The sequence below is a fragment of the Quercus suber genome, unplaced genomic scaffold (assembly GCF_002906115.3).
Source record: "Quercus suber isolate HL8 unplaced genomic scaffold, Cork oak 2.0 scaffold_486, whole genome shotgun sequence".
Taxonomy (NCBI): Eukaryota; Viridiplantae; Streptophyta; class Magnoliopsida; order Fagales; family Fagaceae; genus Quercus; species Quercus suber.
Window position 1 is genome coordinate 587,357 of NW_027069936.1, and position 12,584 is coordinate 599,940.

General features: G+C 34.4%; 1 protein-coding gene across 1 annotated transcript; it reads left to right on the forward strand.

Annotated features, from left to right (window-relative positions):
- Positions 1–1,651: 1,651 nt before the first annotated feature.
- LOC111989678 (protein HESO1) lies at positions 1,652–9,410 on the forward strand. Its single transcript, XM_024021465.2, has 8 exons — positions 1,652–1,690; positions 1,779–1,874; positions 2,381–2,443; positions 3,322–3,463; positions 6,016–6,177; positions 7,242–7,417; positions 7,487–7,582; positions 7,933–9,410. Exons 1-8 carry the CDS (start codon positions 1,652–1,654, stop codon positions 8,017–8,019), a joined length of 861 nt encoding a protein of 286 aa, XP_023877233.2. The 3' UTR covers positions 8,020–9,410.
- The last annotated feature ends 3,174 nt before the right edge of the window (positions 9,411–12,584 follow it).

The following is a 12,584-nucleotide window of genomic DNA, read 5'->3' on the forward strand; positions in this document are numbered from 1 at the left end:
GGGTTATTCATGTTAGGGGGAGTAACATTGATTGATATACATTTTTTTATTATTGATTCTTGTTGCTTTGTGTTTCACTGCGTATTGATTTATATTTATGAGTTGATCATTCATATATGTCTTTATTTTGAATTATGTGAATCTTACAAGAATGTTATACCTGTTGTTTTACTCTTTACTGTCACACATGCGTTTATGCGTTTGTTGAGTATTTCAGGATTATACAGGTTGATTCAACTAAGCTGCTGTCTACACTTGCAACTATGGATAGTAGTTAGGCTGAATTGAATTTTATGAGCATTATCTTTGTAAAGGGCTTTTTATTTGTAAAACTTTGAGCTGTTAATTAGGGTTTTGTCACGGATTGCCAAAGGGGAGTTTGTTAGGTTCTAAGATTTTATGTATTTAGAACTCTAATTTGTAATGTTGGCAAACCATGATCAAAACATTGTATTTAGTCTTATTTAGACTTGCTCAAAGTTGGTTTAATATTGTAAAGTTGGAATCGAGTGGCTGCAGAAGTACTTGGGACTTTCGGCCTGGCTCGATCGATCGAAGAATAGACTCGATCGATCGAAAATCGCACAGGTTGAATTTTCTGCAGAATTTCCAACTCAGCCCTACTTCATTAAACGTTTAGGGTTTTATGTTTTTACCCTAAGTATATAAACAAAACCCTAGCCACGTTTTTGAAGGTTGTCCATATTGTATTGTTGCTCATACATTGCTGTTTTGTGTGAATCTCTTGTGAGATCTTTGAGGAGCTTTCCTTTACACAAAACTTAGGGTTTTCATGGTAGAGATGATTTCAACATCTTGAAGATCATTACTGTTGCAACCATTGGAACTTAAAAGAAAAGTAAGCAGGGAGCTTGTAGCTGATTGAGGAATTCAAGAAAGAAGTAGTCGGGGGGGGAGGAGGAAAAGGGATGGGGGTATAGTCCTTTTTGGGGATTGTTCTTCTTTTTTTGTTCGTTGGGGTAAATTACAAATGTTAACATGGAACTACCATGTGCTCTATTTGTGAATTGTGACACTTACATCCCTTCTGGTTAGCTGTATGAAGTATGTCCGTTAAAAGGAATCATTGATGTGGCAACATTTCTTATTATGAGAATTGAAGAAACAGATCATGCTACGCTCATATTTCTGATTTCTCTCAAATTTTCTCCTTCAATCCTTATTTGGTTTCTCTCCATTCAAATGGTGTAAAAGGGTAGAACATTCTTTTCCTTCAATTCTTCCCAATAGGTGATGTAGGCACTTGCCACATCATCAAATTCTGAGGTAGCAAAAATGCTTCACAGAGCTAACTACTAAGGAGGTAAGTGTCACAAAGTAAAGCACATAGTAGTTCCTTGTTTTAAAGGTATACCATCAGGGTGATACCTCTAATTTAATTATTTTTTGGGAGATGGGGAACAGATTTGTCGGGTTTGAAGGGGGCATCTAGGGAATATTGTTAATTGCTTCTTTGTTCTATTGATTCTGGGACCTGGGTGGTTGTTGTTTGTAAGCTATTTATTTGTTTAGTTGCTGATAAAGTAGATGAAAGGAGAAGAAGTTTAAAAATGAGTTTCTATGTTATATGTTAACTTAAAAAACAAAAGAAAAAGATTTAAACACGTCGCAACTGCAACACTTACATTTGATGCAGTTAACAATTAATCTTCTTTCACTCCCTGTTGAGGTTTCTGTTTTTTCCTGTTAAAGAATCTTAGCTACTTCTCATTTTGGAAAGATATCTTTTTTTCTAATAACTTTCTATTTTGTGCAAGTGCAGTGGAGATACTGGAACATCAAGTGTCTTAGTTGGTGGCCTTTTGTTGGGAGGCTTGGCAGCTGGTACACTAGCCTACATGTATGCACCCGAGGTATTGTTGGATTATTTAGCTTTATATATCTTACTAAAACCCAACCTATTTGGTGTTGGGTGTCTATGTTTCCTTATCAATTTATGTGATTTAAAATATGAATTATTTGGTGGAAGACCAAATAGTGCAAGTATATTTGTTGATAGTTTCATATTGGGAGTATTGGGCGTCTGTGTTTCCATTAGGTTCGAAAGCAAAGTGGTGTATATGTTCTTTGACACATTCATGTTACTAATCTTATTTTTGAGCCTATAGGGTAAATATTTTTCACTTAAGTTTTACTTTCACAAGATGGGTTAATGTATATAGTTATTTGGTCCAATTAATCATGTGATGCATCAGTCATTAATAAATTGGACCTTGCTGGAAGTTCACTTTTCGGATATGACATGGTTTATATACTGCCTATCCAAGCAACTGCTCAGAGGCTTTTTTTTTTCTCACTAATATATTTGGCCAAAGTTCTGATGACATGAATTGATATATCCAGATTTTACTTTTTGCAGTTAATGAAGGCCACTGGCGATCTAAGGAGGAAGTTTTTTGATGATTCTTATGATGATTCAGATGTGAGAACATGTTTCTGCATTTGCAATCCTTAAAAGTTGCTCATTATCAGTGTCTGCATGCTTGTTAATGTGTTTGGTGTTTGAAAGTAAAGTTTTTTAGTTAAACAAGAGGACCACTCATGGTCGGTTTCATTAGAAAAACAAGAATAAAAGAAATGTATAATTCTCTCTCTTAGGTTGTTAGGCAACACATTCTAGGGCTTGGGCTAGGCTTGAGTTGTTTGATTATTGTGCATGAATAAGCTTTTGGATTTGTATCTTTGCTGCGTTGGAACCTTCAAGAAAAGTAAACACTTTACAATTGTTTATGTTAACTTGTATTTTCAGCGTCTTTTGACTGTGATTGATATTGTTTTAGTTGTGTCATTTATGATGTTTACAATGCATTGATACTGCATTGGTCGTGTGATTCATGAATACATGAACCAGAAAACTGAGAAGGATTTGCAGTTGAATCCTTCCATAAATGATGTTTCTGCTCAGCTTTGTGGAGATGATGCCCCTAATGGAGCTGCAGTGAATTCAGATAAAAGTTTTAGCTTGAATGTTGCAGAATATTTTGTTGAAATTGCCATATAAATTATTACTGCTATTGTGTGATTAGTACTGGAAAAAGTGTTTTGGATCTTTTAATCCATTTTGATTTTCTTTTAGTTATGGATTCAGGTTGATTGTGGAAGACTGTATTAGCCATTAAAACTGTCACAATTGTTCGAACCTCTTTGCAAGTAAATGTAATTTATTCCCCTATATGTTAGAGAAGACAAATGTGATTTCCCCTCTATATTAGTGAAACAAAACTGATGTGTAATTAGGTTGGAGATTAGAGGATGCAGAATATGTATATGGGCATCATTTTAACCAGGAATTTTACACAGAAATGGTGTGCCAATAGTACATTGGAGCCTATACTCGAGGAAATACTCGAAGTGCTCAAGCCCAAGCAGAAGGATTTGGCAACACGGGATCAAGTCATTAATGAACTACGAAGAGTTGTTGAAACTGTGCAAAGTTTGAGAGGTAATTTGTACTTTCATGGTTCTGTCAAAAGAATTTTTAAAATTTTTTTTTATATACTTAAAATCTGTAAAACTTCCATGATTTGCAATTGAAGATATAAGTTGGTGGGAATGGAAGGATTCCATTCTATATGCCCAAGCAGGAGCATTTGATAAAATTTAACCTATCCTATTTGCTCTGAGATGACTATGTATCATTACTGGCCATGGTACATTGGAGGGTTTTTTGATAAAATTTAACCTAGTGGCCGTGGTTTTCTTTAAGATGTTGAAATGCTGTAGTTTTGAATTCACTAATATTTACATGAGCACATACCGTTTGGCCCATATCTATTGGATACTCAGTTGGGTCTTTTAGAATGTGAAGAGGGAGCTGGCAATATAGTTCTGCAGGTGGCGTGATAAATTGGAGGGTTTTATGACCATGAGTGATTGGTTTTATGCAAATAATAATTAAATGAATTTTCTTTTTATTTGGAAAATTAAGCACCTTCTTCTCCTGGCTCTTAGAACTTCTTATTTTTCAATAAATAAGATATTTTATTATAAGAAAGGAGCACTAATAATGTTGAGCTTCATTAAAAAATTACAAATGGACAGCCATATGGTCCAAAAAAAACCTAGATAGTTACATGTAACTCCCTCAATCATAGTGTGATATTCAAACAAAGTTCTCATAAAACTACTCTTAATATCCTGAGGCGATTTCTCTTCATCTTCAAAAGTCCTATGGTTTCTCGCTCTTCAAATGGTCCACATTATATAATGAGGACTAGCTTGCCACACAACCCAGTTTTGATCAACCAAACACTCGTCTCCATGAAAACATCAAGTCTATCACCCACCTTGGCATCACCCATATCACTCCAAATGCTATAAATGCAAATTTCCACAACTCTTGAGCTATAGGACAATAAGTAGATGCTCTATTGTTTCACAACTAAACTTGCACATAATACACTCATTGACAACCACCATCTTCTTCTTAACAAGATTATCCAAGGTTGTTGTCCACACAAAGAAAGCCACCTTATGAGGTACCTTGCTACCCCACTTAGAATGCAGATGCACATGTTTCAAACTCTCATAATAGGATCATACACTAGACCGCCTTGTTTGTATTAATTTGAAATTTCCTGGCTTGCTAAGGACATTCCAAATGGCACAACAAGGAAGTTCAACCTGTAAATTTATGGGTACGTGGAAAATGACCTGGGTCAAGTGTAGCAGATCCCATGGAAGTTATTAACCCATATAAATGTATGCAATAGAGACAGGTGGCATTGATGCAGTTTTTAAAAGTTACAAAGTAGCATCCAATATCGTGACAAGTGTCTTTCAAGCCAAGGAAAGAAAGACATGTGGAATGAACAATTGTCAATTTTCATCAGGCCCTCAAGTATAAATGAGGGCTGATTCTCTAGAAAAGGACACCGTTCTTCACTGACAAACTTGTTTATACAGAGATCATATCATTCTCTTGTAATATTAGTTCCTTAGATTCTCTCATAGTTCATAGGGCTTAGAAGGTGTTCATGCTTGTAAGCACTTTCTTGTAATCTTGTTACTCAAATTAGTCTTGTTTATGCAAGTTTATTTTAGTTAGATTCAAGTTTTTAGTTGTTAGTTCTGTTTGATCCACAATGCATTATCTTCAATTTGATTGGATGTTTAGAATGTTTACTTAGGTTATGATATGTTCACTGCTTTGCATATTTTACCTTCAAACTGTTTACTGCTTAGACTGATTAGACTTCACGTTGCTCTATTTGGAATTGGGTTTAGTGTGATCATGAATAGCCTAGTTACTTGGAATCCAATGGCACCTGATTTTACTAAAAGTTTTGTCCTTGTACATAGTTCCTTAGAATATAATTTATTTGCTTTCCGTAGTTCATTATTACCTGCATTTCATCCTTCGAGCCTAAAAAGTCTCCCTCACCCCTTCTAGCTCCTACTCTTGAAAGTCCCCAAGGAACTTAAGTTGCATATTTTGAATTCCCAACCTATATGTCTACTGCGTTATAGACGAAACTAGTTTCAAATTATCTTGAGATTCTGTCTCGATGACATTTTTTTATTTTTTCTGGAACCTAAGTTCTTTTGATTGTTGCTCTTGGTGAGGAAGCTTCATCTCCATTTGCATAGAGATAGGAATTCCTTAAAGGGATCCATCTTTTCTGACTTGATACAGGATAGCTGGGCTAGAGTTGTTGTGGTTTGGTCCCCATAGGAAAAAGGGAAAGATGATGTTTCATGCTACAAAGACTTCTGTAGGTTTTTAGCACTATATAAATATTTGTCTTCATTGTTTTCCTATTTTTTTCCTCAATCCAAGACAAGTAACCTATAGTAAAGATCATCAGATTAAGCGAATTTTCTTTCTGGTTTCTTCTTTCTTTGCATTTCATTTGTTGAGTCATCATGAACTTTTTTTTTTTTGAGAAAAAGTCATCATGAACTTTTATGTCTTATTTACATGAGGAATAATTCTTGCCATTAGTTAAAAAAATTTATGATTAACAACATAAATTAATGACCTGGCTCAAACAGGGGCAGCAGTGGAGCCATTTGGGTCATTTGTGTCCAATCTGTTCACAAAATGGGGTGACGTGGATATCTCTATCAATTTACCCAAGGAGGGTGGATATATTTCATATGTTGAAAGTGACCGCAAACAAAGATTACTTGTGGATTTGCAAAATCCTTTGAGAGGTAATTTGCTTTGAGTTCAAGCATTTTTAGTTTCCCCCACCTCTCTCTCTCTCTCTCTCTTAGATGCTTGTATTCTGTCACTTAGGCATAGAAGTTTCAGAAAATCCATTGTTCTTATATTTTGACAATCTCTCTTGCACGTTTGTTAACTTGAGTTTTTGCTTTATTGTAATTGCTTGTCTCCAGTGCATGTCTCGAAATACACGTTCTCACAATTAGGACACTTAATGATATAGGCCAAAGTATTTATGAATCCTGGAACTTATCTTAGAAAAAAAAAAAAAAAAAAAAAAAAAAATTATGTATAAAGCTGGATATGAACTGTAATTTATATAAAGTGCAAATTGGGAAACTTCAGTCAGTGTACCATCTTCACCTTTTGCAATTTTTTCTTACAGAATTGAGTAAAACTTTATTTAGCGTGCAGACCAGTTCTGAAAGTTTAGTGTCTCTGTAGTTTGTAATTATGTTGTACAGCAGACATTCAAGGTCATTTTTCCAGTTTGTAATAGAAAATGTGCAAGATTCTTTTTTTTTTTTTTTTTAAAGAAAAATGTGCGAGATTCTTTGAGTGGCTGTTTTCATCAGTTTGTTTCATTCCTCATGCACGTGCTTAAGTCTTTATTGTATCCATGTTTGAAAAAAAAAAAAAAGTTTTTGGAAATTGTGAAGACAAGGACACATAATCTGTGGATGGTGTCAATAATCTTTGAAAATTTAGATCCCAGGGTTTTACTTTTATGTTATGAAATTGCTGGGTATATACGTATAAGTGAAGTCCCATATTAAATAACAATGAAAAGAGTGAGTGGTTAATATAACATAGTTGGCCCCAAACTCATAAGTTTAAGCTTTTAGGTTAAGTGGTGTCCCTATATGTTTAATTAATTACTCAATTGGAGGTTCCCCAAGGTGTTTACTCCCCAACAAAAAGCGAAAGGAGCATAATGCTTGATGTAATGCAAGCTTACTTAATTTTTATGGATTCAACATTGTTCTTCTTCGTTTGATTATTCTTCATTATGATGCCCCTTTCTTCATTTCATAACAGTTTTGATCTGCAGGTCGATGGCAGATGGTGCAATTAATCCCTGCAAGAGTTCCAATTCTAAAATGCCAGAGTAGCGACAATATCTTCTCTTGTGATATATCAATTGATAACTTGAAGGGACAAATGAAGTCCAAACTCTTTTTGTGGATCAGTGAGATAGATGGCCGCTTTCGTGACATGATTTTACTGGTATGTTCTTGTAGCAATCTAATATTTGCCATTGTTTGGCATATGATGCATTGTTTCTAGTTTGTGTAGGTCAAGGAATGGGCAAAGGCACATGACATAAATGATCCAAATAGTGGGACTATCAACTCATACTCTCTCAGCTTGCTTGTGATATTCCATTTTCAGGTAATTCTTTATAATTATTTCTCGTATAATTTATGAAAGGGTTAAAATTCGAAGAGATTTACTTGTTGCTCCATGTCATGCATCCAAAATGTTTGCTTTGGACTTGGATTGCTTAATGTTATTAAAAAAAAAAAAGTATCATACTGTTGCATCAGTCTTGTTCCTTTTATGATTAAAATATGTTGTCATGTTATGAGAAGCCAGGATATGTTCTTCTTCCTACCTACATATTTTGATTTATGTATATATATATTCTTGAGTTGGTCTGGTTTCCTGTCTTTGCTTCCATGCATTTTGAAATTTACTGATTCAGCTCTAACAAGAGGTAGGAAGATTTAATTTTCTTTCAGACATGTGAACCTGCAATTTTTCCACCTCTTAAAGATATATACGCTGGAAATGTTGCTGATGATCTTCAAGGTAATTTTCATCTTTAATCTTAAGCACAAAACATCTATGTTGTTTTGGAATCTTACAGTGGTGGAGACATAAGCTAAGTCGTACTCTTTTCTCTGAAAACATTAATTTCTTTTCTATTTTGCATGCTGTTTTTTTTTTTTGGGGGGGGGTGTGGGATGGGTGATTTAGAAGGCCAATTGTAGTTTTTTTTTTTTAAGGCTATTTTGTTTGGGACAGGATCAGGTCTAGGTTCTAAGGAACATATTCCTATGTCCGAGGTTCATATGAATCATTTTCTTTCTCTCTATGTTTGGGTTTGGTTTTTCTAAATTTTATACTGCCACATTTACACTTTAGTGGTGTGGTCCAAAGGTCATGGAACAAGGGTTTTTGTTTCCTCTTCTATTTTCAAAGCCATATGATTGGTTTGGCTGAGTATTAGGGTAACTAAGGCTTAGATAATAATATTAATGCTAGTATTCTTAAAAGATACATAAATGGTAATTCAACGGTGCAGTTTACTTGGAAGAGGAGCCATCTAGCATTAGATTGTCTTGTCATAACATAGATATTGAAGTTATATTAAACATCATATAGGTTTATGAAAGCAGATATCTCATCTCAATTTAATTTGAATTTTCGGTTAAATTTAATGTTCTTTGGTAGCAGAATTTGTAGATAAATATTGTGTTAATTATATGACCCATGTGACAGTTGTTGGGAGTACAAAATGGCACCAAATCATTCTCTCTTTCTTTCTTCTAGAATGGATTTAGATGGGATAAATCAAACTAATTATATACATGTGCTAATTATGTAATTGAAACAAAGTGTTTGAGAGAAATCATCTACCTAGCAGAACAAAACATTTGAAAAATGAAATAGGGAAAATTATGAGTTCAATTAATGGTAATGTGAGTGGACCAAGTTCGGCCCATACTGGGCTCGAGCCAAGGACTATTGATCCCTAGCCCGGCCTACAGGTGATAGGTCTGAGCTGAACTAACGCGTAAGCCATCGGCTTACCATTAAGGGATCTGCCAGCCAAGCACGGGCCTTGATGCTTAGTTCAAGTTACAAGGGAATCATCGTGGCGATGGAGCCAAAGTGGACCCACTCCCTGGTGTGGGATTAGACAAGCCGGAACAACAGCTTAAACTCAAAGGGCCACTTAAACCTGGCAAATGGCGAGACTCATGCACAGGTGGAATATCTTCCCATGATTACTATCCAATTGATGGAAGAGTATAAAAGGACAGGGATTCAAAGGAAAAGGGGTTGGAATATTTTTTAAGGGAGAGAAACACGAGAGAAAAGGAGAGACATTCTTTACAAGAATTGGGAAAAGGTGATCCAGCTTAGGACACCTCGGCCACCTGAGATCCTCCTCGGGTAATCAAGCATTCAGTCATCAACCACCGTTCAATAACCTTCCTCTACCAGACACCAACTAGATTCCTCCTTGGACCTCCTACTGTGGGCTATACCCTTAACCAGCACACAAATTAATTGGGGTCTAGGCCCAACGAACCCAACATCGTTGTGGGCCACACCACCACAGTATTGGATTGCAACCTTGCTTTTCTGGGGTTTCTGGAAAAATAGGAGGATTTTGATTTATTGGAGGATTGACCAACTTGGTTGTAATGGATTTGTGGGATAGATGCATTATTTTGAGCTCATGACAGGTTCTCTAAAACTTTTTTTTTTTTAAGTTACTATTTATAGTTTAAAAATTATTTTGCTACAATATTTTTAACAATAAATTTTCAGTTTTTAACAATAAGCTGTATCCAAATAGACCCTAAATAATGATGAAATTTGTGTATCCTTGGACTTACTATTTTCCAAATGACGTGTAACCAACATAAATGCATTTTTTTTCCCTTCTTTCTTACAAATGTCTTTAACATTTAAATTCAAATGTGATCTTGTGGGAATTTCACTAAAGGGACGGGGGCTCGAATTTCATGTGGTTTTGCACAATTTTTAAAATAGAGATGTCCACTCATGAGAACGTGGGTTCCATGTTGTCCAAATAATACAAATTTCTTTACCCTCGAACTTTAAACAAAGAATTCACTTGGTTCCCCCAGTTTATACTAAGTACATAAAATCTTCTATCATTTCATTTATGACACTTTTCTAGAATGTAAGTATATAGCAGAGAATCTAGTCCTTAATTAAGTTAAACCATTTAGCTAATAATAAGGAGAATGGCATTTTGGTTAGGTTGGGTTTCATGGTGATCAAAGTGCACTATCAATTAGAAGCTGTGTTTGTTTAAAGCTTGGGGGCTTCCTTTTGTGGATTTTTTACACTTGAAAGTCTAAGGACTCGTTTGTTACCGTGTTTAAACAACAGTTTTTAATGTTTAAATAACATTACACATATTTTTACACACTTTTCACCCACACGTATTTTTAAAAAATACAAATAACCGTTACTAGAAATCTCTTACTAAATGAACCCTAAAGGCTTGCTAATTTAATTGAGCTTCACTCTTTTGCGCACAGAAATGTGAAGGCGTTGCTTTTAAGCTTTTAGGGTGAGTTTGGTTCAACTTTTTGAAGTTGGGTTTTTTGAAAAAGTTGAGTTTTTAAAAAGTGCATAATGAAAAGCTGAGTTTCAAAAAGCTGAGTGTTTGGTAAAACTGTTAAAAAGTGCTTTTTGAAAAAACTGAGTGTTTGGCTAGCACTTATAAAAGTTATAGTTTGAGGGATAAATTACCAAAAGGACAATGTATATAAAGGGAGTTTATTTTCTTTTTTTTTTTTTGGATGTGAGTTTATTTAATACTTAAATTAAATCAACTAATTCATATACTTAAATCAATTTTTCTCTTTCTAAAAAAATTATTTTTTCTCATCAATATTAGCAAATAATAACTTACCACTTAAGATTTATTGTGAAAGTATTGTGAAATTATTGTGATAATTGATACTGATTTTAATTTAAACGTACTATTACTTTTTTCTCTTTCTAAAAAAATTATTTTTTTCTTACCAATATTAGCTAATAATAACCTACCCTTTAAGATTTATTGTGAAAGTATTGTGAAAATATTGTGATAAAATTGATACTGATTTTAATTTTAACGTACTATTAAAATTATTTTTTCTTTTTCTAAAAAAATTATTTTTTCTCACCAATATTAGCTAATAATAACATACTACTTAAGATTTATTGTGAAAGTATTGTGAAAATATTGTGATAAAAATTGATACAAATTTTAATTTTAATGTACTATTAAAATTATTTTTTTTTCTTTCTAAATAAATATTTTTTTCTCAACATATTAGCTAATAATAACCTACCCTTTAAAATTTATTGTGAAATATTGTGAAAATTTTATGAGAGTATTTATAAATGGTCATTTCCTATTCTTTTCCTTTCTTTCAGCCATACGTTTTCTTTTCTTTTTCTTTTCTTGTTTCTTTTTCTCTTGGTTTTTCTCCACCACACACGTATCCCACTCTATCTCCATCTACCCTTCTTTTTCTTTTTCTAGTTCCTTCCTTCTAGTTCTTTTCGGATCACTTGTGTAGTTGTGTGGTAGCCTCTAGAACAACGTATCTTCACTTCTCCCTCTCTGTTTCTTCCTCTTTCTCTTATACACACACACACAAATTTCTCTCCCTCTATCTCACACAAACAAATTCTCTCTCATACACACATAGATCACCGGCAGAGAAGTGGAGATCGGCGTTCTACATGGTTTTTTTTTTTTTTTTTTCTGGTTTGATCAGTTTTATTTTATTGCTTAGATTTCATTAGGCTTATGAGAAATATTGTTTTTGTGTTTCAAATCTTTCGATTGGGTTTTGTGTTTTTGTTTTGATTGTGGTATGTTACCGTTGAGATAGAGAAGGAATGAGAGAGAAATAAGTTGATTTCTCTTGGGTTTGGGGTTGATTTTGAGTTGGGTTTGAAATGGATTTTGTTGATTTTGTTGATTGTGGTGGTAGACCGGTGATAGACCGGGTTTGAAATGAGTTGATTTCGATTTTGTTGATTGTGTTGGGTGGTGTTGTGTTTGTAGCAGAACGGTGAGGGAAGAGCAGAGAGATGAGAGGAATGAGGCTGTGCGTGAGGGAGCTGCGCAGAGAGAGATGAAGATGAGAGAGCAATTTCTCTAAAGGGTAAAGACAGATGAGTGGGCTGCGTGTGTGAAGATTCTGAAGTGTAACCCTTGCCCTTTAGTCAAGGGCAGTTTTGTAACTCCACGAGCCCAACGGATATAAAAATAAAAGCTGAGTCCCAGCTTTTCATTATGGAGCAAAAACGTTCATTTCCAAAACGCGCAAATGCAAAGGAATGTAAAAGCCAACTTTCAGAAAAAGTTGGCTTTTACTCTCACCAAACGCAAATATAGAGCTAGCATTTTTAAAAAGCCAACTTTTAGGCTTAGAAAGTTCAACCAAACGGGCACTTAGCAAGATATTGCGCTTTCACTCTTTTTGCACACAGAAATGTTGCTTTTAAGCTTTAGCAAGATTGTCAAGGAAAATGACAATGCATCATAATTCAATTACTTGATTGGACCCACCATTGAAAGATAGCCTGAGCTTGATTGGTATATGAACAGTAACAGTCGTTTTAA